The 26,242-nt window shown below is 42.1% G+C and overlaps 1 protein-coding gene across 1 annotated transcript in view; it reads right to left on the bottom strand.

The window, feature by feature from the left end:
- FBLN7 (fibulin 7) overlaps nt 1–25,610 on the bottom strand; it is a 143,464-nt gene extending 117,854 nt beyond the window's left edge. Inside the window, exon 1 of the mRNA XM_077486118.1 lies at nt 25,072–25,610. Within this exon, the coding sequence (XP_077342244.1) occupies nt 25,072–25,146 (75 nt within the window). The 5' untranslated portion in view covers nt 25,147–25,610. The remainder of the gene's footprint in view (nt 1–25,071) is intronic.
- Between the last annotated feature and the right edge of the window lie 632 nt (nt 25,611–26,242).

Raw genomic sequence — 26,242 nt, 5'->3', positions numbered from 1 at the left:
GCCCACACACGATCGAATGGTCTGCCGGAATTGTTCCGTCGGACCTTTGATGTTGAAAAGTCCGGTCATGTGTACGCGGCATTAGTCCTTCTTCAGTTATCAAGATTTTAGCAGGGGCCTCATTCTTTTAAAAATTTTCTGGATCGCCTGCTCTTACTTGCTTTTTTCCAGTCAAGCAAGTTCTGAAAGGTTTCAGAAGATCCTCCCCAGCTATTGACAGTAGACGCCCAATTCCTTCAGAATTATTGGCGAAACTGATGTCTGTGCTGGAATCAGTTTGCTTTTCCGCATTTGAGACATCACTGTTCAAAACGGCTTTCGTTATTGCCTTTTTTGGTGCTTATAGAATTGGGGAGCTTACAGCACCAAATACAGCTTCTTCCTCGTTTTTAGTGTTTTCAGATATCTCTGTTATGGAAGATAACTCTTTATAGAGCTCCTTTTCAGATTATCTGCCCAGTTTTTAGGAGTACTCAATATCTCTCTATTAGACCCCCCTTTCCAGGTTAATTTTTTATTCAAGTTAATCTATCTCCATTAACAAGATTTCAGTTTTCATCTGTCCTGTCTTCTTGTCTTAAAAAACGTAATTTTTCTGGCTTTCATTTCTCTTCACATTCTTTTAGTATAGGTGCAGCTACTAAAGCCAGCCTTCTTGGTTTCTCTAATGATGGTTTAAAAAAATTGGGAAGTCGGGATAGTGTTAGGTTTAAATTGTATGTCTGTCCTGATCTTTTTTATTGTCAATTTTTTCTTAGGACCTACCAGGCGTGTCATTTGGATAGTGGGACATTCCTTTATTTTTTGGGCCAAAAGGAGAGCTTCCATCAGGAATTTCAAAGCCAGTCTCGGTTTGGATGAAGGACAATTTCAGGTCTTATGGTTCTGAATAAAGGGGTTGAGATGGAGAAACCTTAAGGATCATTTCATTTTCTTACTTGGACAATGGCCTTCTCCTGATGTACTTATTATTCACGCCAGGGATAATGGCCTGGGCAGGATTAAAACTTGGGATTTGATTTGAGAGATGAAGAGGGATTTATCTTCTTTTAAGCTGTTATTCCCTTTCACTGTCATAGTATACCACGACTCCTTTGGTCAAATTCAAGTAACCTTCATTATCTGGATAGGATTAGGAAGCCTATAAATAGAACTAATACGCAACTTAGTACTTTCTCAAGGCATTTTTTCTTACCGCCACATAGACCTAGAGGGGTTCCTGGTCTTTACAGAGTTGATTTTGTACACCTGTCAGATGTCACGTTAGACATTTTTGTTTTAGGCTTACAAAATATGATTGAGAAGGCCACATTGTTTCGGGGGCTTTAGCCACTCAGTTGCTGAGTGGCTTTCAGCTGGTGGGGTTTGTCATCCAGTTCAGTTCTGGGTGGACTAGGTGATAGTATTAAATAAATAAATGATTAATGGTTATGTAAATTTAAGATTAATTATATTGCTGGTTACGGATTATTATTTTTCAATTTTGGGTTACCCCTTAATAAACGCCGTGGCCATTGTAGCCAACGTGAAATAAATTGTGTCATACCTCTTTATTTAATATCTTTGAGAACCTTTGTGCTGTCCCATGACTGAGCCCCTTGGGCTTATGGGGGGCTCCATGGGACAGTAGAGAGGGATGCCTGTCTTTCCCATTCTCTCCTCCCTCCTGTTTTCTCGTTTTAGGTTGCTCCGAATATTGGCAGAATGTGGTACACCATAGTAACAGGTCCAGATTGGCTGAATCAGGTGGAATTGAGTCGGGCAGAGGTTATAAAACTGTAAGCTTTCCCATTCCATTCACTGCCTGTGGAGACCCTTGCTGAAGACGGAGCCCCGTGCTGTGATCTACCCACCCTCCCTTTAACCACTTCAGCCCCGGAAGATCTGGCTGCTCAATGACCAGAGCATTTTTTGCGCTATGGCACTGCATCATTTTAACTGACAATTGCGCGGTCGTGCCACGCTGCACCCAAACAAAATTGATCAGTTTTTTCTCACAAATAGAGCTTTCTTTTGGTGGTATTTGATCATCTCTGCAGTTTTTATTATTTGCGCTATAAACAAAAAAAGAACGACAATTTTGAAAAAAACACAATATTTTGTACTTATATCTTATAAATATCCCCAATTTTTTTTTTTTTTTAAAAGCTATTTTTTTCTCAGTTTAGGCTGATATGTATTCTTCTACATATTTTTGGTAATAAAAATCACAATAAGCATATATTGATTGGTTTGCGCAAAAGTTATAGCGTCTACAAAATAGGGGATAGATTTATGCCATTTTTATTATTATATTTTTTTTTACTAGTAATGGCAGCTGGTGGGGATTGTCATCCAGTTCATTTCTGGATGGACTAGGTGACAGGATTAAATACGTTATTTATGGTTATGTAACTTTAAGATGAATTATATTGCTGGTTATGGATTATTATTGTTCAATTTTGGCCTACCCCTAATAAACGCTGCAGCCATTATAGCCAACATGAAATAAATTGTGTTATGTCTCTTTATTTAATATCTTTGAGTCCTTTGTGCTGTCCCATGATAGCTTATATCTGAGGATTCTCATGCAAGAATGCAGCTTTGTAAAAAGATTCCTTTCATATTCCACTAAGAATGATATGATTTGAACATAATAAATCATATACAAAGGCAAACCCAGTAGTTATGTTTGTTGTCGTGAAATAACCTAGGGGTCTCTTAGAGATGTGTGTACACAGCTCAAGAGCACTGGGAATAAATGTTCAGGCATATAGGGGCACTTAGATAAATTAACATTCACGTGAGGGTACATGCAATAATCAGTTCTCATATAGGGGCAGATAACATAATGAAGCTAATGAACAGAGTACAAAATGTGGCATGTCTAGATTGGTACAAGTGTCAGCCTTTCAATGGCCCTGATACATCAAGCTGCATTATCATGACATGCTTGCTAAAATAACATATGATAAGGATGAGATGCTATTTTAGCATGCCTTAAAGTAGCTCCAAATCCTACCTGGATGACAATTAGTTTGCACTGTGTATCATGAACAATTGACCGTTGTCACCCAAGTGACTGTTGACAAAGGACCGTTGTTACCCAATTAGTGCCTGAACAAGGGTCTTCACAGGCAGGATCATTAAGGGCTCATTTAGACTTGTGACTTGTGGTTGTGGAGCATTAAAAGCACATGGTTGAGATGTTCTTTTAGCACCCCCTAACTGCCCCCCTTAATCTGCAATGGCAGCAGATGGGGGGTGTGCACATGCCGTGGATATGACGCTTTGCTTCGAGCCCACAAAAAAATTATAGTCCGCTGAGTGTGACCCATTCAAGTAAGAAAGCGCCACAAACACAGTGCAATCAGGTGCATTTGTGTGGCAATTATGGCAAGGAGGAGATATCATGTGGTCTCCTCACCACCAATTAAACAGCTCTAAAAAGCATTCTGAACACGGATCCTTTCCAGAGGACTGGCACTTTAGACACAGGTCCAAACTCACATTTATACAGTGAAACTGCTTTTACATTTGTTCTGTGTGCATATGGCAGAAATGAATGTGTACTCCTGTTTACGCTAAAGGTTGATTGTTATTCATTCTGAATTCATAAAAAAAAAAAGACTGGTTTGGGAAAATACCGCATTATGACCACTACATGGACCCAGAACAGAAGCTTAGGATTTTTTTTCTGACTTTCCTTTTTTTTGTGGCTTTTTACTCAGAGAATATGTACAGGTACACCCCTCTTCAAAGTAACCCATTGTCTCCACCCCCTACCCACCTCCTAGCACCGTCCCTTGTTTCCACCCCCTACCCATTGCCTAGCACCGTCCCTTGGTTCCACCCCTACCCACCTCCCTGTACATCCCCTTTTAGAAAATACAGAATCAAGTATCATTTTGTGGTGCTAAGTAATTTGTATGGAATTTGTTAATGATAACAAGAAAAGCATTAAAACTAGATCCCCTGCAGCCAGCAACAAAAGACCCTCCCCCAGCAACAATAGGTTCCCCCAGCAAAAATAGACCTCCCGCAACAAAATACCCCCAGCAACAATATACCCCTCCCCACATTCTATTCATAGTGTTCTTTCACACTGAGGCGTCAGCGGTAAAGCGCCGTTATTTTTAGCAGCGATATTTGGCCGCTAGTGGGGCGCTTTTATCCACTGCTAGCAGCCAAAAAAGGGTTAAAACCACCGGCAAAGTGCTGGTCTCAATGCTATCTCAATAGGCAGGGGCGATTTAGGATCGGTGTATACACCACTCCTATTGCGCTGCAAAGATGCACTCAGGCTTTCACACTGGAGTGAGAGGAGGGGCTCTTTACAGGCACTATGCAGTCGCTATTTTTATCGGTCGCCATAATACCCAGGCAACTAACATTATTTCAAGAAGGTCAATGGCAAGCCCTGCTCTCTTGATAGAATTACTTTCAATTCTATGTCAGCCTGAAGAATTATGGTCTAGGTTTTCTGAAAATTTTTGCTGGATTCCAAAAGGATTTATTTGATGAGTCCTATAAATTCTACATTTGTTTCTTTACCCCAGCGCTCAAATCATTTACTGCTGATCTTGATGCATTTAGTGTAATAATCCCAGAGAGACCATTAATATCTCATATGTACAATATATTTATAGCTGTCTACCTATTTTATTTAAATTAAAAAAAAAAAAAAACATTTGCTATACAATTATCCAGACCATTTTGGGAATATTGCTTAAAAATAGCATTTAAAATACTTGGTATTCCTGACATGGATGGAAATAGCCATCAAAAAAACACTAATTTACCACAAATACTGGGAAATGCTTGCATCTGTGTGTACTTGCCAAGAGAAATATATGCCTGCATTCTTGAAATCTTGCTTCATACATCTAGTCAGAGGTTAACCTCACTTACACCTGGTATTTACTTCAAACATGTCAGCAGAAACCAAACTGTTCTAAGTACCACTTGTGACATTTTCCATCGTTATGGCAAGCCAGCCTTGCTAAATGCACATGACTAACATTTTGACAACACTGACAATTGCAACATCAGCTTTTACTGAGGCCTTTGTATTTTACTGCTTTGGTTTTATTTGTTTTTTGTGTTTCTACTTTCAAGCTACTAAAAATTTAAAAATAAACTATAGGGAAAACATCAAATAGATAGTTTTTTTAATCACTGCTCTCAGAAAAGTAGATTTCTTTAGCCCATTCTAGTAAAGCAAGCCTGGCCAGGGCCAATACAAGGGGCTGGCAGAAGGGGCACATGCCACGAGCACAGTGTGGAGGGGGTGGGGACTTGCTGGGAGCTTCAGCTTCTCCATTCTCCTGAACCTCAGTGTGAGAAGTAGGGATGAGCTTCGTGTTCGAGTCGAACGTACGTTCGACTCAAACATTGGCCGTTCGGCCGTTCGGCGAATTCCGAACGTTTTGGCCGTTCGCGTCAAAATTCGAGTGACGCGCGCGCGGACCACAATGCACTGCGTTGGCGCAGTGCATTGCTGCCCGATGATTGGCCAAGCATGCACTGTGACCCCGCATGCTTGGCCAATCGCAGCGCCGGCAGCGAGGAGAGCCATGATTGGCCACAGGCATCCTGCCTGTGGCCAATCATAGCTCAGGCTGTGTAGTGCACGCCCCACACTATATAAGGCCGCCTTTAAGGCGGCCTCCTGTAGTGTGTTACTTTGCATCTGAAGCAGTGGGTGTTCTGTGTACCTTCAACACAGTACACACCAATCGTTTTTGGCTGATTTCCTATCTTGCTGCTGTGTAGTGGTTGTTGTCTGTGCCCTGACTGCAGTATACACCACTATATTCACCTCACCTATATAGCTAGTGATCTAGCTTTAACCACTTAACAACTGCCCATTGCCGATTAACGGCTTCAGGGCGGTTGTTTAACTCAGAGAGGCCTCCCAGAATTCTGCTCTCGCGTGCCCCGAGGTGTGCGCACTCGAGAGCATCCGTGACCGCCGGGTCCATAGGACCCGGCGCATCACGGTAAACGGCCGCTCATAGCGGCCGTTTACCACGTGATTGCTCCGTCAAATGACGGAGTGATCACTTGGAAACAAACCGGCGTCATGTTATGACGCCTGTTCCTCCCTCCCCTTTCTGTACCGATCGGTACAGCGGAGGGGAAAGAGATCGGTGTCAGCAGCGATGTGGGCTGCATCTGCAGTGCCCACATCGCTGCTCACCGAATTTAACCCCTCAATTCCCTGCCAATACTCTGCAATACCAGTGCATACTCTGCAGTACCCTGCCATTACTCGGCAGTACCCCGCCATTACTCTGCAGTACCCCGCCATTACTCTGCAGTGCAGTACCCCGCCATTACTCTGCAGTGCAGTACCCTGCCATTACTCTGCAGTGCAGTACCCTGCCATTACTCTGTAGTACCCCGCCATTACTCTGCAGTGCAGTACCCCGCCATTACTCTGCAGTGCAGTACCCTGCCATTACTCTGCAGTGCAGTACCCCACCATTACTCTGCAGTACCCCGCCATTACTCTGCAGTGCAGTACCCCGCCATTACTCTGCAGTGCAGTACCCTGTCATTACTCTGCAGTGCAGTACCCTGCTATTACTCTGTAGTACCCCGCCAATACCCCGCCAATACTCTGTAATACCCTGCCATAAATTGCCATACCCAGCCATACTCAGAGATACCCAGCCATACTCGGTGATACCCTGAAATACCCAGCCATAGACGCCCCCCACCCCTCACCGCCCTCCGGTGCTTCTACCAACTCGCCAGTACGATCAAAGCCAGAATCTTTTTTTTATTTTTTATTTCAGGCTTCCCAGCCTAGAGGTGAGATGTGGGGTCATATTGACCCCCCAGATTTCACTGTAAAGAGGACCTGTCACCCCATATTCCTATTACAAGGGATGTTTACATTTCTTGTAATAGGAATAAAAGTGATCAAAAATATATTTTTGGGGAAAAAAATGTCAAACTAAAATAAATAAAGTAAAATGAACAATAAAAAAATAAAATAAAAATTAAAGCGCCCATGTCCCCATGTGCTCGCATGTGCCACACATGTGAGGTATCGCCGAGAATGTTAGAGCGAGAGCAATAATTCTAGTCCTAGACCTCCTCTGCAACTCAAAACATGTAACCAGTAAAAAAATATTTAAAGCGTCGCCTATGGGGATTTTTTAAGTAGCGACGTTTGGCGCCATTCCACGGGCATGTGCAATTTTGAAGAGTGACATGTTTGATATCTATTTACTCAGCATAACTTCATCTTTCACTTTATGCAAACATTGGGCTAACAAGTGGTTAATAATAGAGCTTGCAGTCAGTAGTGTTAGGAGATAGTGCGTGCTGTCTGCGTGCTCTGTACCCAGTACATACCGCTATAATATAGGGCAGGCCCCTACTTTCAAACATCCAACTTACAAACATCTCCTACTTGCAAACGCAAGGAGACAGCAGCAAGTGAGATGAAAAAAGATGGACGACAAAACAAATTATACAGGGGTGATAACCCTTCCCTATGTTTTCCAAAAAAGCTTAAAGATAGTTTTTTTGACTGGAGCTACACTTTAAAAATGTACCGGTTGAAAATGACAAACAGATTCAACTTAACACAACAAACCTACACAGTCCCTGTCTTGTTTGCACCGCCTGTATACTGCTGTTCTGAGTATATAGGGCCTGGGGGCCACACGCATTTCCTTTTTTTAATATGGGTACGGGGTTCCCCTTAATATGCGTACAAGACCCAAATAGGCTGGTAATGGGCAGGGAGGGCTACCCATGCCATGTTTCTCAATGATTTTCAACCATATTGCAGGAACCAGATATAACATTAAAACCGCAAGCAGTTTTAAATGGTGTTATTTCCGTTTAATGTCATTTTGTGCAGGGACTGTTCTAAACACGGGAAACATGTGGCACTTCACAGGCATACTACAGACACCCCGCAGGCACCATATTTAAAGGAATATTTCACTTTTTTTTTTTCACTTTAATCGTCATTAAAATCAGTGCTCCCGCCAAAACGGTAGTTTTTAAAACTTTTTTTTGCAGTGACCCATGTCCCCTGAGGCAGGAGGCAGGTCGCCAACCCCTTTTTAGGACACTATCTTGCATATTAGCCGTTAAAATGAGCACTTTCCAATTCGAACGTTCGAGTCCCATAGACTTCAATGGGGTTCTAACGTTCGTACCGAACGCGGGGGTCGTTCGCAAGTTCTGGTGCGAACCGAACCGGGGGGTGTTCGGCTCATCCCTAGTGAGAAGAAGCAAGCACTCCCATATCTGTTGGAGAGAGAACTCTGCTCTCTTCTCCCTCTAATAGCAACCAGCTGTGGGCCGAAGAGAGCCGGTGCCTGTTGAGAACACCCCTCGATCTCGGGGTACAGCTGAGAGTGAAGTCAGACTGCCTTTCTTCCTATCTCTCCTCGTCATTTGTCATGCGACATATCACATAACCAGATACAAGAGGAAGAAGCTCCAAAGCAGAAATTCAGCCAATGCTGACATGTTTCAGCCATTACAGCTTTACTCATAGCACATGATTAAGGCTGTAATGGCCGAAACATGTCAGCATTGATCCTATGTGTATGATGTAGCCAAATAATGGATAGAACTAAGGAGTTATCAAGTTTCCGGTTGAATTTCTGCTTTGGATGTTCATATAGGGGAGTGGGGATCCCCTCCCACCTGAACACCAAATCTCAGCAAGTATTTCTCAATTGTGCGGCTGTGCTTAGGTATTTTGTGCTTGTAAGAGGAAGAAGCTGCCATCATTACTAGAGGTCTGAACTGTGAGTACACAGATGGGGGGGGGGACAACTCAGCTCCAGACCTTCCCTTTCGTCCTCATAACCCCCCCTCCCCCAAGAGCCATATAGCCGCCTCCCTACCTTTCAAGCCCATGGGCCCCTTCTTCCTCCCTCAAAATGTCCCCAGATCCTTTTCGTTCCACATAGCCAAGCTCTCCTCCCTGCCTGCATACCACAGACATAGATGCCAAATCAGTTCTCCTCACACTGACACTACCAACGCAGGGACATTTGTTCCTTTCCGGTGACAGCACTGGCACAGGGACAACTATCCTTCCAGTGAAACCACCACCACAAGGACATTTTATTCTTTCAGTGACACCATTAACAGGGACATTTTTCCTTTCATTGACACCATGAACACAGGGACATTTTTTCCTTCTAGCGATGACACTGGCGCAGGGACATTTTTTACTTCCAGCGAGCGACACCACAGACACGGGGACTTTTTACTTTTGAGTGACATCACCGACACAGGGACATTTTTCCTTCCAGTAACAGTAGAGATGCAGGGACATTTTTCCTTCAAGTGACAGTAGCTATGCAGGGACATTTTTCCTTCCAGTGACAGTAGCGATGCAGGGACATTTTTCATTCCAGTGACAGTAGCTATGCAGGGACATTTTTCCTTCCAGTGACAGTAGCGATGCAGGGACATTTTCCTTCCAGTGACAGTAGCTATGCAGGGACATTTTTCCTTCCAGTGACATCGCCCATGCTGGGATATTTTTCCCCTGTGCTGTTGTTAGGCCCATATTTTAAACTCTTCAATTTACTGTGGCGTACCACGACTATTGGTACTATTTTAACGCATTTCAAAAACATTAGTTATTAGCCCATTCTCTCCTTTACCCAAGGGGGAAGAGTCCCAGGTTGTCATCTTTGCCCTGGGCACTGGATGACCTTGTCCCAGCACTGAGAATGCTAATCTGTCACCCACGTGCTATAGGGGCAGGCTACAATGGTCTGTTAAATATACCATTGAAAGCATTTAGCACAAGCCAAATTCTTTTTTGTCAAGTACAGAACATCTCCATATTGTTGTGGAGAGGATGTGGGGAGTTGTTTCTGTAGTCCTAACACATTTGACTCCCTCATACTACAGTGATCGAGAGTTGTCACCCTAGAACAGAAAGTGGCAGGATCACTAGGTCACAGTATAGGAAAAAAAATGAAAACAAATGCAGTCCCCACATATAAGGGCTGGCAATCTAAAATATTACATTTTTGGGATATTTGTTTGAAAGGCCAGGGGTTGTTTCATTTGCACAAGAGCAGCTCTTTCTGCTCATGTGTACAATAAGAACAGCATTTGCAATGTCATAAGAAGTTACGATGTGGCAGTGTTTTTATTGCTTCATTGTAACCTCTCTGGATCATTCATAACAGCTGAAATTGGTGACCTTTGATCTACATATGATGCCAGTTAAAGCAAGTGTGCAAATTAAATAAATAAACTGAGTTTAATCCCATAATAATCCTTAGTTAACCCTAAGGGCCGGTTCACACTGCAGGCGAGGCGAGGCGACTCCGACTTGCCTCGCCGCGACCTGCCGCGACCTCAGCGGCAACTTGCAGATGACTTCTGTATAGAAGTCAATGCAAGTCGCCCCGAGGTCGCCCAAAAGTAGTACAGGAACCTTTTTTCTGAGTCGGAGCGACTCGAGTCGCTCCTCTCAGAACGGTTCCATTGTACAGAACGGGGGCGACTTGCGAGAGCGAGGCGAGGCGAGTCGTGTCGCCTCGCATCGCCCGCTGTGTGAACCGCCTCTTATCCTCCTCTGTTTACTACTATTTTGCTACTGATGATTCCCCCCCACCATAGCTGTCCTAAGCTTTATAATAGAAATAGAATTTCTGTATTAAACAAATAAATACAAATTAATAATTTACCTGTCTAGCTTTCGCTGGAAAAAAAAAGCTTGTGTTTCCTGAACTCAATAGCTAAATCTAAAAATGTGCACACAGAATAGAATGAATCAGACTCTGATCTCCCTCACTCCTGCTGGCTCCATCAGAGAGAATCTGAAGACAAACAGTTTCTGCTGTGCTCTCACTTTAGAAAACCCATCATATTTTGGGAATGCTGGTCATGTGTGCACCCACCGTTAAGTGTGTGTTTAAACAAAAACAAGGTTTTTATATGAACAATATAAAGCAGACGTAAAACAGTTTAAAAACTTAAAAGCTATAAAAAAAAGTTTTAAAATAAAATTGACTCAGAACCATTATCATTTAACTTTAGCTATCTCTAGTCATAAAGGAACACAAATAAAATTGGCATAATGACGAAAAGCATTAAAAAATGGCTTGCTTAGAGTTACATTAATAAAGCACATCATGTTTTACCCCTCAGTATTTGCAGGGAATTTTGAGATATAGAGTTCCACCTTAGTTTAGAGGGCTGCCATGATTTATGCCTAACAGTAAAATGTGGAAAAGCTGCCAAAGGATTTAAATTTGAGAACGCAGTTTATTCACCCATCTCCTCACCCCTCCCATGACACCACTCATTCTTTTTGCTTCTCCTAAAATTTTCCATTCAATGCAGTACAGAGAAAATGAGTTACGTTTTTATATATTGGTAATGGAATCTTTGTAACTAGTCAGTTATGCCTGGAATGAATAAAATTTTAATAAAAGTATTTGCAGAGAGGAATGTGGGATATATACCTTTAGATCTTGAAAAATTCCTTAAAACTTTGCTTGGAATAGTTAAGTCAATAAGGTTTCAAATAGACATTTGCAACAATATAGTTGGAAGGGGCTGTATTCTCTGAAGAATGAAAGCATAGGGAGATACAGTTCAGAATTACGGTGAGCACAGAATTAAAGTGGTTGTAAACCCTTTTTGTTGACTTTTACCTATTGGTAAGCCTAGAATAAGGCTTACCTATAGCTAGTGGAAATATCTCCTAAACGTCCGCCATTTAGGAGATATTTTTCACGTGTAGTGTGCCAATGTCATCACTGGCACATGCGCTGTGAAGAAACAGACCAACGTGCTATTTCTTCCCTCAGTGCCGTGCCGGGAGTGACGTCACGCGACTCTGGCCAGTCACAGAGCCCAAGTCCGTGGCCCTGGAAGGAAGAGGGGCGAAAATGGACTCGGCCTGCTCAGGGGACAGCGCAGGCTTTGTTTGCAGGTAAGTGTCATATAATGGTAGCCATTATGCTTTTCATTTGCAGGCCTTGCGGGGAGCAAAAGAAGAAGTAAAACCCATTGGGTTTATTTCCTCTTTAATGTATTACCCATGCTCCTGAAGGGAGCCCATTGAGGGCAAAATTACCCATTAGGACAGTGATGAGGAACCTCATAGCATGACTATGTAGTCAGTGATGAGGGGGTCCTATCACTGAACAATCCACAGGTTTTTTATATTAGTAAGAGTGCTTCCATATATAAAGTATTCCAATTCTGGAGCAAAAAAGATACAGGCATACAAATGAATTATTGTATATGTAGAACCAATCCATACAGTCTTAAAGTGTTACTAAACCCAGGACCCTGCATTCACTATATCTGGTCTCCCACAGTACACAGAACATGGATATTGAATTATTTTCGTAAATATAAACTGCTAAATACCCTTTCCCATCAGCAGTATATTAGCAGTCTTGTGACTTCTATCAGTGTCTGGCCGAGCACTGGTTAAAGCTTGTAGGAGGAGTTTTCATTCTCCTCCGACTGCCCTATGAGGTTGCATGACCCATGACCCTCTGTCTGGACAGAGCTGATTGACCCTGTGCTGATCACATTCGCCCTCCCAAGAAAAAAGACCACTCACTAGCAATACACACCAAACTGAGCATGTGCATGCTGACTCCTAGGGCTCTGTGCTATCAGCAGATGGTTTGGGACAGTAAAAGAAGGGGAGGTTAAGAGAAGACAGGATCAAACAGCCTTTTTACACAATATGGAGGATTAATCCCTTAGGTTCCACAGTGAGTATAACAAGCATGCTTTACTGCATATACATGTCAATTTTACTGTTGTGCGTTTAGTAACACTTTAAAGCCCATCTGAACTTTTCTTTAAACTAGTTAAATATTATCCAGGTTCATCAAAATGACAAGCATGCAATGTTAATTTTCTTGAGAAAGTAGATACAGCCTGAGTAGAATAATCTGGATACTACCCTCTGGCAGCATGCTGTAGAAAGACCATTGCTTGCTCTAGAAGCAGTGGTGTCTCTGCTGAGTCTCTGCAGAGGTTTAACACACCCCCTTCTTATTCAGACATGTGTACTTTGCTTATTGGATAGCACTAGGTCTTAGGCCGCGTACACACGGGCGGACTGTTCGCCCAACTTTGTCCGCTGAACAGTGTTTGGGCGGACAGTCCGCTCGTGTGTGGGCTTTCAGCGGACAGTTTCAGCGGACAGTTTGACGAACAAGGTTTTTCGGAAATTCCGTAAAACTGTCCGCTGAAACCTTGTTTCAGCGAACAGTCCGCTCGTGTGTAGGCTTGTTCGTCAAACAAAGTTGCGCGCATGCTCAGAAAGGATTTTCACGCCGAAAGTTATAATGCAGTGTATAGGACGTCGTATTTTTCGTCCCGTCGTACGCGCCGTTCACGTCATCGCGCACGGTTTCAGCAAACTGTTCGTTCGTCGTGTGTGGCCATGTCCGTCCATGCTAATTTTGAGCGGACTGTTTGCCGAAACTGTTTGACGGACAAAGTTGGGCGAACAGTCCGTCCGTGTGTATGCGGCCTTACTCAGCAGGGGAGATGTTGGATCTCTGCAGAAAGATCACTTCTTCCACACAGAGAGCATAGATCCTTCTCTATAGCATGGAGCTGACAGGGGACAGGCTTCTCTACTTGGACTGTGTCTGTTTTCTAAGGAAAATTAACTAAGATTTTGCACATCTTTTGTTTTTTTGTTTGCAATTGTAATTTATTTTTCTGATTTCAATTGCATGTTCAGTTGGACTTTAGTCCTAGAGCAATCTGAACATTTCATAGTATAATTATGTTCTTAATAAGGTTCTGTTTCTTTTTTACAATGTCTATTATATGTATCTCCAAAAATGGAGATGTACAGATGCATATATCAACATTTCATCATGGGAACATCAGGTGAGTACATCTTTCTGTTAACAACACTTTGGCACGTCTTTCCAAGCCCCAAAGGCATCTTAATTTATTAGTGTACCTGAAATGACTGGTGCAAAAATAAACCACAGTGTTATTAACTGGCTTTCTGTGTTACAGTCCAACACTGTGAGGATGGTTGAGGAATTACAAAAAATTGTACAGTAAACAAAGTCACATTTTCTGTGAGCTTTCAGTCTAAATATTACATTCCTCAAATGTTTAAAGTCCTTTACAAGACTGCCATGTTTATTTTGTTAATTACAGCAGGGATAGACAACTAGCCTTCAGACAATCATGAATCCAGACACTCCCCATCAACTGAAAGCTAGGACTTGTAGTTCCTATAGATTCTGGCTCTCACAGGCTAGTTCTGTTTGTACTACAGAGTCTTCAAGTATTAAACTGATCAAGCCCAAGCAAAAGGACCACACTTACGATAGCTTAGTTAGGCCTTCTGGAAGAGATAACAAGAAAAACATCACTTCAGCGCTAAAGTGTAGAAGGCCAGTGTCAGATATACATAACACAGCAGTCATATCACAGTTTCCTCTTTCATCAGGCAACCAGGTTGACTCCAGGCATTATTGCCCTTCTTCAGATCTGGGGGTTCCTAAGAACTAAACAACAAAGAGCAAAAAGGGTGCACCAGCCTCGTGCATTACCACTAATACCATTTATTAAAGAACACACCAATGGTTATACTCACAAACCAACAAAATCATAAACTCAGAATCACTAGGAAACCAGTCTCAATACAGGGCACCAACAGTGATGATGGGCAGACCTGGCAACTCAGACTCTGAGGAAGAGGGTATACCCCTCGAAACATGTTAACTCTTGCTTCTGCTGTGGAGTGTTGCCCAGGTCCGCCTATCATTGATGTTCGTGCTCTGTATTAATAACTGATTCAGTTGGTTTGTGTTTAACTATTTGTGTATTCTTTAATAAAAGGTATCTGTGGTAATGCACAAGGCTGTTTTGTCCTTCTTGCTCTTTGTCTTCTGAAAGAGATGCCAAAGCAAGCTACCTCATCATACTACTTTGATAATGATAACTTGCCCGTCTCTGGTAGCATTAGAGTGCTGCTTAACAGCTGTAAATAAATTGCTTATGATATCATGTTATTTGTAAAAAAAAAAAAAAAAAACTTACCCTTGCTTCTAATTTGAAACTTGATTTCCAAGTTGAATGTATACATTTGAGCACCAAAATTTGTGGGGCTTACGTTCTTTGAGAACCTGTAAATTATGAAAATCCGCAAATTTTGGATGTGGTAGAAAAACAAAATGCCTATAAATGGTTCACACAGGGGCGGCTTCAAAGTGATCCAACTCCCATCCAACTCTGGAGCTGCGAGTTGGGTCTGAAACGTGACTTCAGCGGGGCTTGCAAAATGACTTCTGCATAGAAGTCAATCCAAGCCGCTCCGAAGTCGCCCTCAAGTAGTACAGGACCATTTTTCTAAGTCGGAGCAACTTGAGTCACTCCTATTAGAATGGTTCCATTGTACTGCATGGAGCGTGACTTGTCAGGCTGACAAGTCGCCTGACAGGTCGCCCTGATGCAGGTATGGTAGGCTGGGAAAAAATCCACGAATAACGAAGGCATGCAAACTCTGATCTGCTATTTCCGGGGGGGGGGGGTCGACTATATCAGGAAATGACAGAACATTTACACACCCTACTTACTATTATATTTAACAGAACATAGGTTGAAAAGTGTCCAGTTTAAATACAAGCTGGCACACTCTGTTTGCAGCAGAATGAGAGGATGGGCTCACGGTGCCTTTCACTTCTTGTCAGAGGTACTGAGCTCAATAGACAGCTTAGAGTCTTGGACCAATGGTAAAGTACCATTGGCCCAAGCTATCCAATAAAAATGCTGCAGTGGAGGCACCCCTCTCACTGCAGTGTCATAGAAGGGGGCATGTGTCTAAAAGACACATGCTTCCTTCCAGCCCAGCACTTTTAACTACAAGGAAAAAACATGGATTTATGGGTATAAGATCTTCCCACAATCCCATGTTTTTCTCACATAGTTAAGAGGGAGAATGAGAATCTTCTACTGCTGAAAAGGTACTGTTTTAATCAAGCTAAATCATATATTATTATTCTATATGCCATAATATAATAATTTATTATTTATCTATTGTGAAATTACTGGTTGGAAGTTATAACTTCAAACTTAGGTAATTTGTCCATTAAGACACCTGCTTGAGTAGTCTTTGAAAATATAGTAAATTACCTTAAAAACAATATAAAATAATTATTTGTATATTACTTACTTTATGGTAATTAACCCCTTGCCACATAGGTCAATTCTGACACTTCTCTTCTACATGTAAAAATCCACATTTTTTTGCTAGAAAATTACTTAGAACCCCCAAACATTATATATATTTTTTAGCAGACACCATAGAGGATAAAATCGTGATCGTTGCAACTTTTTATGTCACACAATATTTGCGCAGCAATTTTTCAAACGCGTATTTTTTGGAAAGAATAAAGAAACACTAAAGTTAGAACAATTTTTTGGGATAATGTGAAAGATGTTGTTATGCCGAGTAAATAGATACCTAACATGTCACATTTTAACACACTTATGGAATGGCGCCAAACTTCAGGACTTAAAAATCTCCATAGGCGACGCTTAAAAAATTTAACAGGTTACATGTTTAGAGTTACAGAGGAGGTCTGTCTAGTGCTAGAATTATTGCTGTCACTCTAACGAACGTGGCGTATGTAACCTGTGTGTATCTGGCTCTGATACTAGCCAGTGCCTCACCAGCCACTGACCTCACCGCACATCCCTGATAAAGCACTGACCACTGAATCACTCTTATACAACACGGGGGATTATAGAGATGAGGCTTAGCTTCAGGTGATGTAACTTAAACAGGATTATACTGCATTTGAGCACCAAAAACGCTATTTAATTCATTTTTAATAGTCACAGCAAACTCCCCCAGCCATCCATGACTCCATGTTTTATTCTGTTGAGAAATCACTGTGAAACCCCCCCCCCCCTAGCATTTCTGGCTGCGGCCATCTTGAGTAAGGGCAGATGATGCATGTAACATTTACTTCCTGGAATCCACCAGCCATGAGCTCAGGCATTAAATGCTGTGAGCTGAGAAAGCCCTTCCTCCCTTCCTGAAGACTCCTGGGATGTATGACATAATTTGCCTAGACATGAAAGGCAGTTACTGAAGAAATGTAAAAAAAATAAGTTAAACAGGTAAATATGATATACTTTCTTATCTATTTACAGTGGGGCAAAAAAGTATTTAGTCAGCCACCAATTGTGCAAGTTCTCCCACTTAAAAAGATGAGAGAGGCCTGTAGTTGTCATCATAGGTATACCTCAACTATGAGATACAAAATGTGGAAACAAATCCAGACATATCACATTGTCTGATTTTTGAAAGAATTTATTTGCAAATTATGGTGGAAAATAAGTATTCGGTCACCTACAAACAAGCAAGATTTTTGGCTCTCACAGACCAGGATATTCTTCTTTAGGAGGCTCCTATGTCCTTCACACATTACCTGTATTAATGGCACCTGTTTGAACTTGTTATCAGTATAAAAGACACCTGTCCACAACCTCAAACAGTCACACTACAAACTCCACTATGGTGAAGACCAAAGAGCTGTCGAAGGACACCAGAAACAAAATTGTAGACCTGCACCAGGCTGGGAAGACTGAATCTGCTATAGGCAAGCAGTTTGGTATGAAGAAATTAACTGTGGGAGCAATAATTAGAAAATGTAAGACATACAAGACCACTGATAATCTCCCTCGATCTGGGGCTCCACGCAAGATCTCACCCCGTGGGGTCAAAATGATCACAAGAACGGTGAGCAAAAATCCCAGGACCACACGGGGGGACCTAGTGAATGACCTGCAGAGAGCTGGGACCAACATAACAAAGGCTACTATCAGTAACACACTACGCCACCAGGGACTCAGATCCTGTAGTGCCAGACGTGTCCCCCTGCTTAAGCCAGTACATGTCCGGGCCCATCTTAGGTTTGCTAGAGAGCATTTGGATGATCCAGAAGAGGATGGGGAGAATGTCATATGGTCCGATGAAACCAAAGTAGAACTGTTTGGTAGAAACACAACTTGTCGTATTTGGAGGAGAGAGAATGCTGAGTTACAACCAAAGAACACCATACCTACTGCGAAGCATGCGGGTGGCAACATGCTTTGGGGCTGTTTCTCTGCAAAGTGAAATGTGAATGGGTCTTTCAGCATGACAATATCCCAAACACACCATCCGGGCAACAAAGGAGTGACTTTGTAAGAAGCATTTCAAGGTCCTGGAGTTGCCTAGCTAGTCTCCAGATCTCAACCCCATAGAAAACCTTTAGAGGGAGTTGAAAGTCCGTGTTGCCCAGTGACAGCCCCAAAACATCACTGCTCTAGAGGAGATCTGCATGGAGGAATGGGCCAACATACCAGCAACGGTGTGTGACAACCTTGTGAAGACTTACAGAAAATGTTTGACCTCTGTCATTGCCAACAAAGGATATATAACAAAGTATTGAGATGAACTTTTGATATTGACCAAATACCTTATTTATCGACGTTTAACACGCGCCGGAGTATAACACGCACCCCAAGTTTAGGAGGAAATTTTAAGGAAAAAAACTTTTAGGAGGGAAGTTTAAGGGGAAAAAAACAAAAACTTACATTTAAATGCCCATCAATGCAGCGTTATCAGTGTCCATCTGCAGCCTTGTCATGCAGCCTTATGCAGCCTTGTCCACCATTGCTGCCTTATGCAGCCTTCTCCACCATTGCAGCCTTATGCAGCCTTGTCCACCATTGCAGCCTTGTCCATTTTATTTGCCTCTTTTTTATTTTAAAAAAATGCAGCCGCCAAGATACAGAGCCAGATGTGTATCTCGGCGGCCTTCGGCTCTTCTCGGCAGCTTTCGGTCGCCGAGAACAGCCGAAGGCGGCCGGAAGCCGCTGAGAAGAGCCGAAGGTGGCCGAAAGCTGCCGAGAATGGCCGAAGATGGGCGAAAGCCGCTGATAATGGCCGAAGGCGGCCGAAAGCCACCGAGAAGAGCGAAGGCAGCCGAAAGCTGCTGAGAATGACCGAAAGCCGCCAATAATGGCCGAAGGTGGCCAAAAGCCACCCAGAGGCTCAGAACTGCGGGGGATCGGCGTATAACGCGCACCCGTGATTTTCCCCTGCTTTTAAGGGGAAAAAAGTGCGTGTTATACGCCGATAAATACGGTACTTATTTTCCACCATAATTTACAAATAAATTCTTTCAAAAATCAGACAATGTGATTGTCTGGATTTGTTTCCACATTTTATCTCTCATAGGTGAGATATACCTATGACGACAATTACAGGCCTCTCTCATCTTTTTAAGTGGGAGAACTTGCACAATTGGTGGCTGACTAAATACATTTTTGCCCCACTGTACTAATGCTAGCAGAATAATGAAAAAATAATTGTCAAAGTTGATTGAGAGAGTGAAGTTTCATTTTAACCCAGAGGTTTTGGACGTTGAGCCCATAGTACCAAAATTGAAACCAAGAGCAGAGAGGTGTACAGATGAGGCTTCTGTGGCCCACAAAGGTAAACACAGGTGGTTCCTGCTTTGAACTATGTGCACTTCCAGTCTGTGCCTCTATCTGTCAAAATAATAACTGTCAGACTGTTATGCTGATTATTTGATTTCAGAACTTGCTGAAAATCACTGACTCGAATCACGTAAAGAATTCAGATTTTCTTCTGACTTAAATTTTCTGCATCCTTGTCTCGGGTCCTTGCCTCTCAAGTATTTATGTTAGATGTACAGAGCAGACAACATTTTTAGTCGGATTCCAGCATTGACAACCTTTGTGCTTATCTGGGGACAGGTGTACTTTGTACTTTGAGGGGGATCAAATTGATGTACGGTAAGTATGAAGTGCAGGCACCTAGAGATACTTCTGAGTAGATCTCTAATGGCAGTGCCAGGGCAAGGTCATCTAGAGCCTAGGGCAAACATGCCAAACTGTGACCCCCCCTCCCCATACACACACAGAAGGTGTATGTGTGTCAGGGAAAATCCCCCTACAAACAAACTTAGCACTAATCTGCATGCTTACTTCCTAAGCATAAATCCCCCGCCTCCTAGTAAAAATCCAGATGAAATCCCTCCTCGCAGCACAAATCTTTGCCCCCCCATCCCCCAAATACCCCCAGCTTAAATGTCCCCTCCCCAAAAAAATTCACCCCTCCTAGCACAAATCTTTTACCCCTACAATGTTCCTTCCTAGTACCCATCTTCTCCCCCCACTCTAAATTCCCCTTGAGGCAACAAATTCACCCTATTCCCCCCTCCTAGCATAAATCTTCTTCCCCCTCATCCCATCTCCCAACAAAAATCCCTCTAAAGCAATACTCTTAGCACCCCCCCTCCTAGAACAATACTTACCCCTGCCTCCCCCCAAATTCCCCTTTAAACACAAATGCCCCCCATCTCCTTGTGGTGTGCCCCCCCCACTTCACATGATACCACAATGCCCCTCCTGTCCACCCCTTGCCCCGGCCCTGCCGGCACATTGCTTTTTGTTCAGTACTATGTTGGCAACCTCACTGGTCTATAGGAATATGTTGGAGGTAGGAAAGGGGGCAGTCTGTAGCACTATCGGTATTAAGAAATGCAGAATCTTTTCCCGTCCCAATGGCTTGGTATTCAACATGTCAGAAATGTTTTGTAGATTACAGCAGGTATGTGCAAGAACCTCTGGATATCTGCACTTATATCTACAGCAAATTCACCTTCGGTGACAGAGACTCTTTGTATATGTTGAAATATCTGACAGATTCATTTTAATGAGTTTTTCTCTAGAAAGCACTTACATACTGTATGGAAGATACAGTTCCGATTCTTACATACAGACAGGGGTGGACTGACCATTTGGCCACTCGGGCACTGCCCAAGGGCCCCATGCCCCATCAGGGTTGCCAGCCTCAGTAAAACCAGGGACAGTATGTAAAAATCTGTGTTTTGTTTTACATCTGTCTCTGAAATGTCCCTTACCGACATCCTTTTCGTCTAAAAACCCTGAGATTATAGCTGCCCCACCCCTCCAGTACCTTCTCAGCCAATAGAAACATGTCTGTGCATACTGTGTGATTGTATACCGTGTGTATGTGCTTGTGTATACTGTGTGGCCCCATAATGTCTGATTGCCTGGGGGGCCCCATAATCTCCTATTGCCCGGGGGCCCAATGAGTTGTCAGTCCGCCCCTGCATACAGAGCAGGATGGGGCTGGGAGGAAATGAAGGGATTTGCCTCCCTAGGCAAGTAGAAATAATATATGTTGGACTGGTGGGCCTAAGTGGAGATACTACCCTATTCAGACCTCAAGCTGCAAAGGATTCACAGTCCATGACAGCTGCTAGACTTTATATGGATATTTGCTCTCTGTCCAGATCTATGATCACACCTTCTGGCAGAGAGAAGTCTTCCAACACCAACTTACTTTGTGACTCTGAGATGTCATGTGATTGAATGCAGACCAGAAAAGGAAGTCAATGCTGCAAGAATTCAAAACTGTAAAATGTATTATTTGTTTATAGACACAATAAATTTTACAGTTTTGCATTCTATAATTTATAACTGAATGGTGTGGGTTATTTGTGATAGTGGTGTGGTATTTTAATTATGTCAGTTAGTATATACATATATATATTTTTTTTAGCTGCACAAGTATTTCCCTCTTTAAGGACTTGTTATGTCATCAAATCTGGGCAACTCTGGACACTTGGAAAAATGTAGACACCTGGAAATGTATTTATATTTTTCTTGGTGTGGGAGTGCTCCATGGTTGATGGGGAGTTACAAATGGAACCAGAGCATTAGATTGGGCTTTAAAGCAACTCTGGCCCAAAATCTAAAACCTAAAATATGGCTACCTCGATAATGAAGAACTTGAGATTTCTGTAAGTGTCAGATTGCTGGTCCTCAGCTATGTTCTGTGCTTCGGTCCGCTGGGCTCTACATCACTACTGTGCCTGCAACAAGCCAACAACACGGGGATCAGCAGGACAAACTGATGAGTGTTGTAGGAGACCGGGTGGGGGGCTTTGGTGAAATATCAGGGGTCTTAACAGACCCCTGATGTCTCACCTTTGAGGCAGAGAAAGGGAATGGGGACCTAGATTCTTCCATTCCCTTCTCTAAAGCCTAAGCTGCACAGATGAATGAATAGGAAGCGCTCAGAGGCATCCTGTCAGTTCACAAACTGAAGCATACTAAACTATATTTACGATGCTTCTGGGATGAATGGACACAGGAAGAATGGGTACCGATTGCTCACTGTATTATTTCAGGAAAGGTGGGGGCTACTAAACGTGACATATTTTCCATCCCTCTTTCACTCCATCCTAAAATATGTGCCCTCAACAACTGCTGACCGGAGGGAGGGATAGAAGGGAAGCCGGCAGTGCTACGAGGAAAAGGGCACACAGAGGGTCCCGAACAGTAAGGGGCTGATCAGAGTGACAAAAGGGGGTAAAAGTGCAGATAGTAGAACGGATCCCCCTGCCTGAAACGGTAGGGAGGGAGATTAGGAGGTGCAGGGGGAGCCACAAGAGGATTGCTGTCAGCTATCAGGCAGTACAGCTGGCCCTCCTGCTTAGCAGATGCCTGGACCTCCCCTTTGAACTGATAGGGGGCCCAGGCCTGGTACAGGAGGGTCGGCTGTACTGCTTTATGAGCGGTCCTACATTAGGTATGCTGTATTATTTTACCTACACCACTTTAACAGCATGTCAAAAAAACATGTCCTCCTGGTCCTTGGCTATACCTACGAAACCAACCTTGCTCACAAAAATGCACTAATTATGATGTAACATGCTAGTAGGAAAAGGTCTATCGTACCTCTATTGTTTTTGTAGTATATGTTTTGCTCTGACATTTTGAGTTGTATATTGCGTATTTTATGTCTAGTTTTATGATGAACTCACAAAATATTCTTTTGTTTGTGAATTCTGAATATTAATACAAAAAGTGTAAGTTAAATTTATACCACTTATTTATCATACTTCTATGTAGGTAGGATGTATTAGATTCATGCCTTATGTTTGCCACACTCACAATTTTGTCTTAAATTAGTGCATGGTCTTTCATAACATTGATTGATTGTATCATGTGTAGCCTTTTATGCTATACTGTATTTACTATTTAACCCCTCAAAATATGTTGTTCTTTTTCCCTCACTCAATAAAACCACATTATACAAAAATATCATATGTATTGTTGTTTTCAATGGATACAGCATTAATACATTGTAAATCTAATACTGTAGCACTTACTACCTAAACTCCCAACTTTCTGGGAGAGGGACACCTTTTAGCACACAGTATGTAGGAAAATGCCAGGGCCTTGGTTACAAGGACCATAAATATCTAATATGCAGAAAATAATATGCCTCACCTCCCAAACTTATTTTTGACCTCTATTTTTCCTAGAGATAAATTGGCTTTGCAAAATACAAATCCAATAGAGGCTGACTAATGGGTTTAGTGCACTTTTGGAAGTAAAAAAGTGAATTTTGTAAAGAGATGTACACATTAAACCAAGATAAGAGACAACTGAGCCTACACGAAGGACAGGGGAATTTGGTCTATAAAGAGTGCTAGTCTCTCCAATTGATGGTCAGTTGTTGGCTGTAAACTGTCTATAAAATCAATTTATTGGACATCTGTTCTCCCGATCAAAGTTACCTTTTAGCTTCTTATATCCATGTTTGAAACATCACAAAAACATCAAAACTTCTGATTGGTCGCTGATGATTCTGCATCACCCAGGTTGCTTTTTGCCTTATTTAACTGCTTAAGATCCACCCTATAGCAGTTTTACTGCTACAGGGCTGCACCTCTGCACCGGAGCTTGTATATACACTATTATCAAAGGTATTCGGACGCCGGCTTTACGCACACATGAATTTTAATGGTATCCCGGTCTTAGCCCATAGGGTTCAATATTGAGTTGGCCCACCCTTTGCAGCTACGGACTAAGACTGGAATGCCATTAAATTTCATGTGCGTGTAAAGGCAGGTGTCTCAATACTTTTGGTAATATAGTGTATATATAATCTGGCTCTTCCTGGTAGGGGGAATGCATGTGTGCTGTTGGTGGCTGGGCAGATCGCCATTCTGACAAGAGGGAAGACATGGATCCTGTGCCTCTGTAAAGCAGGGACTAGGATCCATGTCTTTCCCTAGTGAAACATATAAACACTGATCAGGCACACAGTTAACCCTTTGATCACCCCTAATGTTAATCCCTTCCCAGCCAGTGTCATTAGTACAGTGATGCTCCATTTTTTTTCCCACTGATCACTGTATTAGTGTCACTGGTCCCCAATATTGCAGTCCCACTATAAGTCACTGATTGCCACCATTACTAGTAAAAACATAATAATTAAAAAATAAATAAAAATATCCCATAGTTTCTAGACATTATAACTTTTGTGCAAACCAATCAAAATATGCTTATTTCAATTTTTTTTTACTAAAAATATGTAGAAGAATACATATTGGCCTAAATTTCTTGAGGAAATTAGATTTAATTTTTTTTATTGGAAAGGTTTTAAAGCAGAAAGTAAAAAATAATGCTTTTTTTTTTTTTTTCAAAATTGTTGGTCTTTTTTTGTTTATAGTTCAAACAATAAAAAAAACACAGGTGATCAAATACCACCAAAAGAAAGCCATATTTGTAGGAAAAAAGGGCCATACATTTTTTTCGGGTACACTGCCACAAGACCACGTAATTGTCAGTTAAAATATGCAGTGATGCAACACAAAAAGGCCTGCTCATGAAGGGGGGTAAATGTTCCGGAGGTCAAGTGGTTAAATATGATTGATGAAGTTATCACACTAAAAGGCAAAGATCAAATAGAACATCTTTATAAACCTATAAAAATTTAATTATGGAACATGAAGATTTCTCACCATAGTCAAAGAAAGAAGCGATAAAAACATTTTTTATAAACATATAAAAAGTAATTTCGGAACATTTTACAGTTACAGTGTCATCTTACAATATAAGTCAGGATTTATTGTTGACAACATACAAAATTGTCATATTTTTGGATGCAGATTTATAACTCTACCTACTTCATGAACCTGGAAAAATCTGGGCATAAGTTAAAAAATAGCTTACCTGCGCTGCCTGCGACTCCGGAAAGGCTGTAAAACAAAGGAGAAAAAGTAGACTGTACTGAAATCCTGAGGTCATAGTGACAGATCTTCAGAGCAAAATATATTCAGGCTGGATATTAATAAAACCAAGTGCTTCTTTCTTGATGTTCCTTTTGGAGATGTTTTCCTCTAGGGGATGTTTTTTATGTACACCGAAAAATTTAAATAAGACGGTATGCCCACTAGTAATGCAGGATCAAGACTGCATGTTAATCATGCTGAAAGAGTGTGTAGCAATCCAGCAATCCACGCTGAGCCTGCTCCCAGAATACAGCCTTCTGCAGCAACTGTTGACACCTAAGTTACTGTTTGTACCTTACTGACTCTCACTATATCCCTCCCACATTTTTTCTCTCTTCAGGGATATTCAGTAGGTGGAAAAAGACACCGCATGGAAAGAGTACCCAGCTCCTGACAATTCCAGTGCAAGTTTCTACTTCTCCTCTCACATCCAGCATGAAAAAAATACCCCTGGAATTCAGTTCAGTCTTCTTGCATTTGAAGAGGAAAGACCGGATGTGTTCATTCATACAATCACACTCTCTGCTGAGCACAAACTATTTCATTTAAATGCAAGGAGCAGAAACAACTATTCTATTGCCTTGTTATGCTGCATAGTTATGCAAGACAATGTAATTCAGCAAGCTGACGAGTAAGACTTCCAAGCTAGAAACAGTTAAAACTAAGAGAAGGGTTATTGCTTACGTATGGCTTTATTTGACTGGCATTGTATAGCCTTAGATTATTGATGGTGGTTGATTTAAGGCTGAGAAAAAAAAGAGATGGCAACCCTGGTCCATGAGGCCTTCATATATAAACAAAAAGTGTTGCGTGGACAAAAATGCATAAAGTCAGTGTATAATAATCATAAATAATCCAACGTGAAAAAGTCCCACAAAGAAAATAGTGAAAGATATGTGGTTCCAACAGCTAAAAGATTGAAGATGGATGTTATCTCCTTCCCTTTACCAAAGAGGCCAATCACCAACACCCCCCATAAGATGTCCTCTTACCAGAGCTGGTGGACCCCCTGAACAGGTGGGTCAAAAGAGCTTTTGGGGACTCGCTCCCTCTAGCAGTACTTAAACCGAAAAGCTCAACCTCAGGGATGATGTCTCAGGGTATATATCCAG

Source organism: Lithobates pipiens, unplaced genomic scaffold (assembly GCF_037356315.1).
Source record: "Lithobates pipiens isolate NorthernLeopardFrog02 unplaced genomic scaffold, aLitPip1_a1.2 Scaffold_18, whole genome shotgun sequence".
In the NCBI taxonomy this organism is placed as follows: Eukaryota; Metazoa; Chordata; class Amphibia; order Anura; family Ranidae; genus Lithobates; species Lithobates pipiens.
The sequence above is the reverse complement of the archived record's forward strand: the minus strand, read 5'-3'. Positions and strand labels throughout refer to the sequence as shown.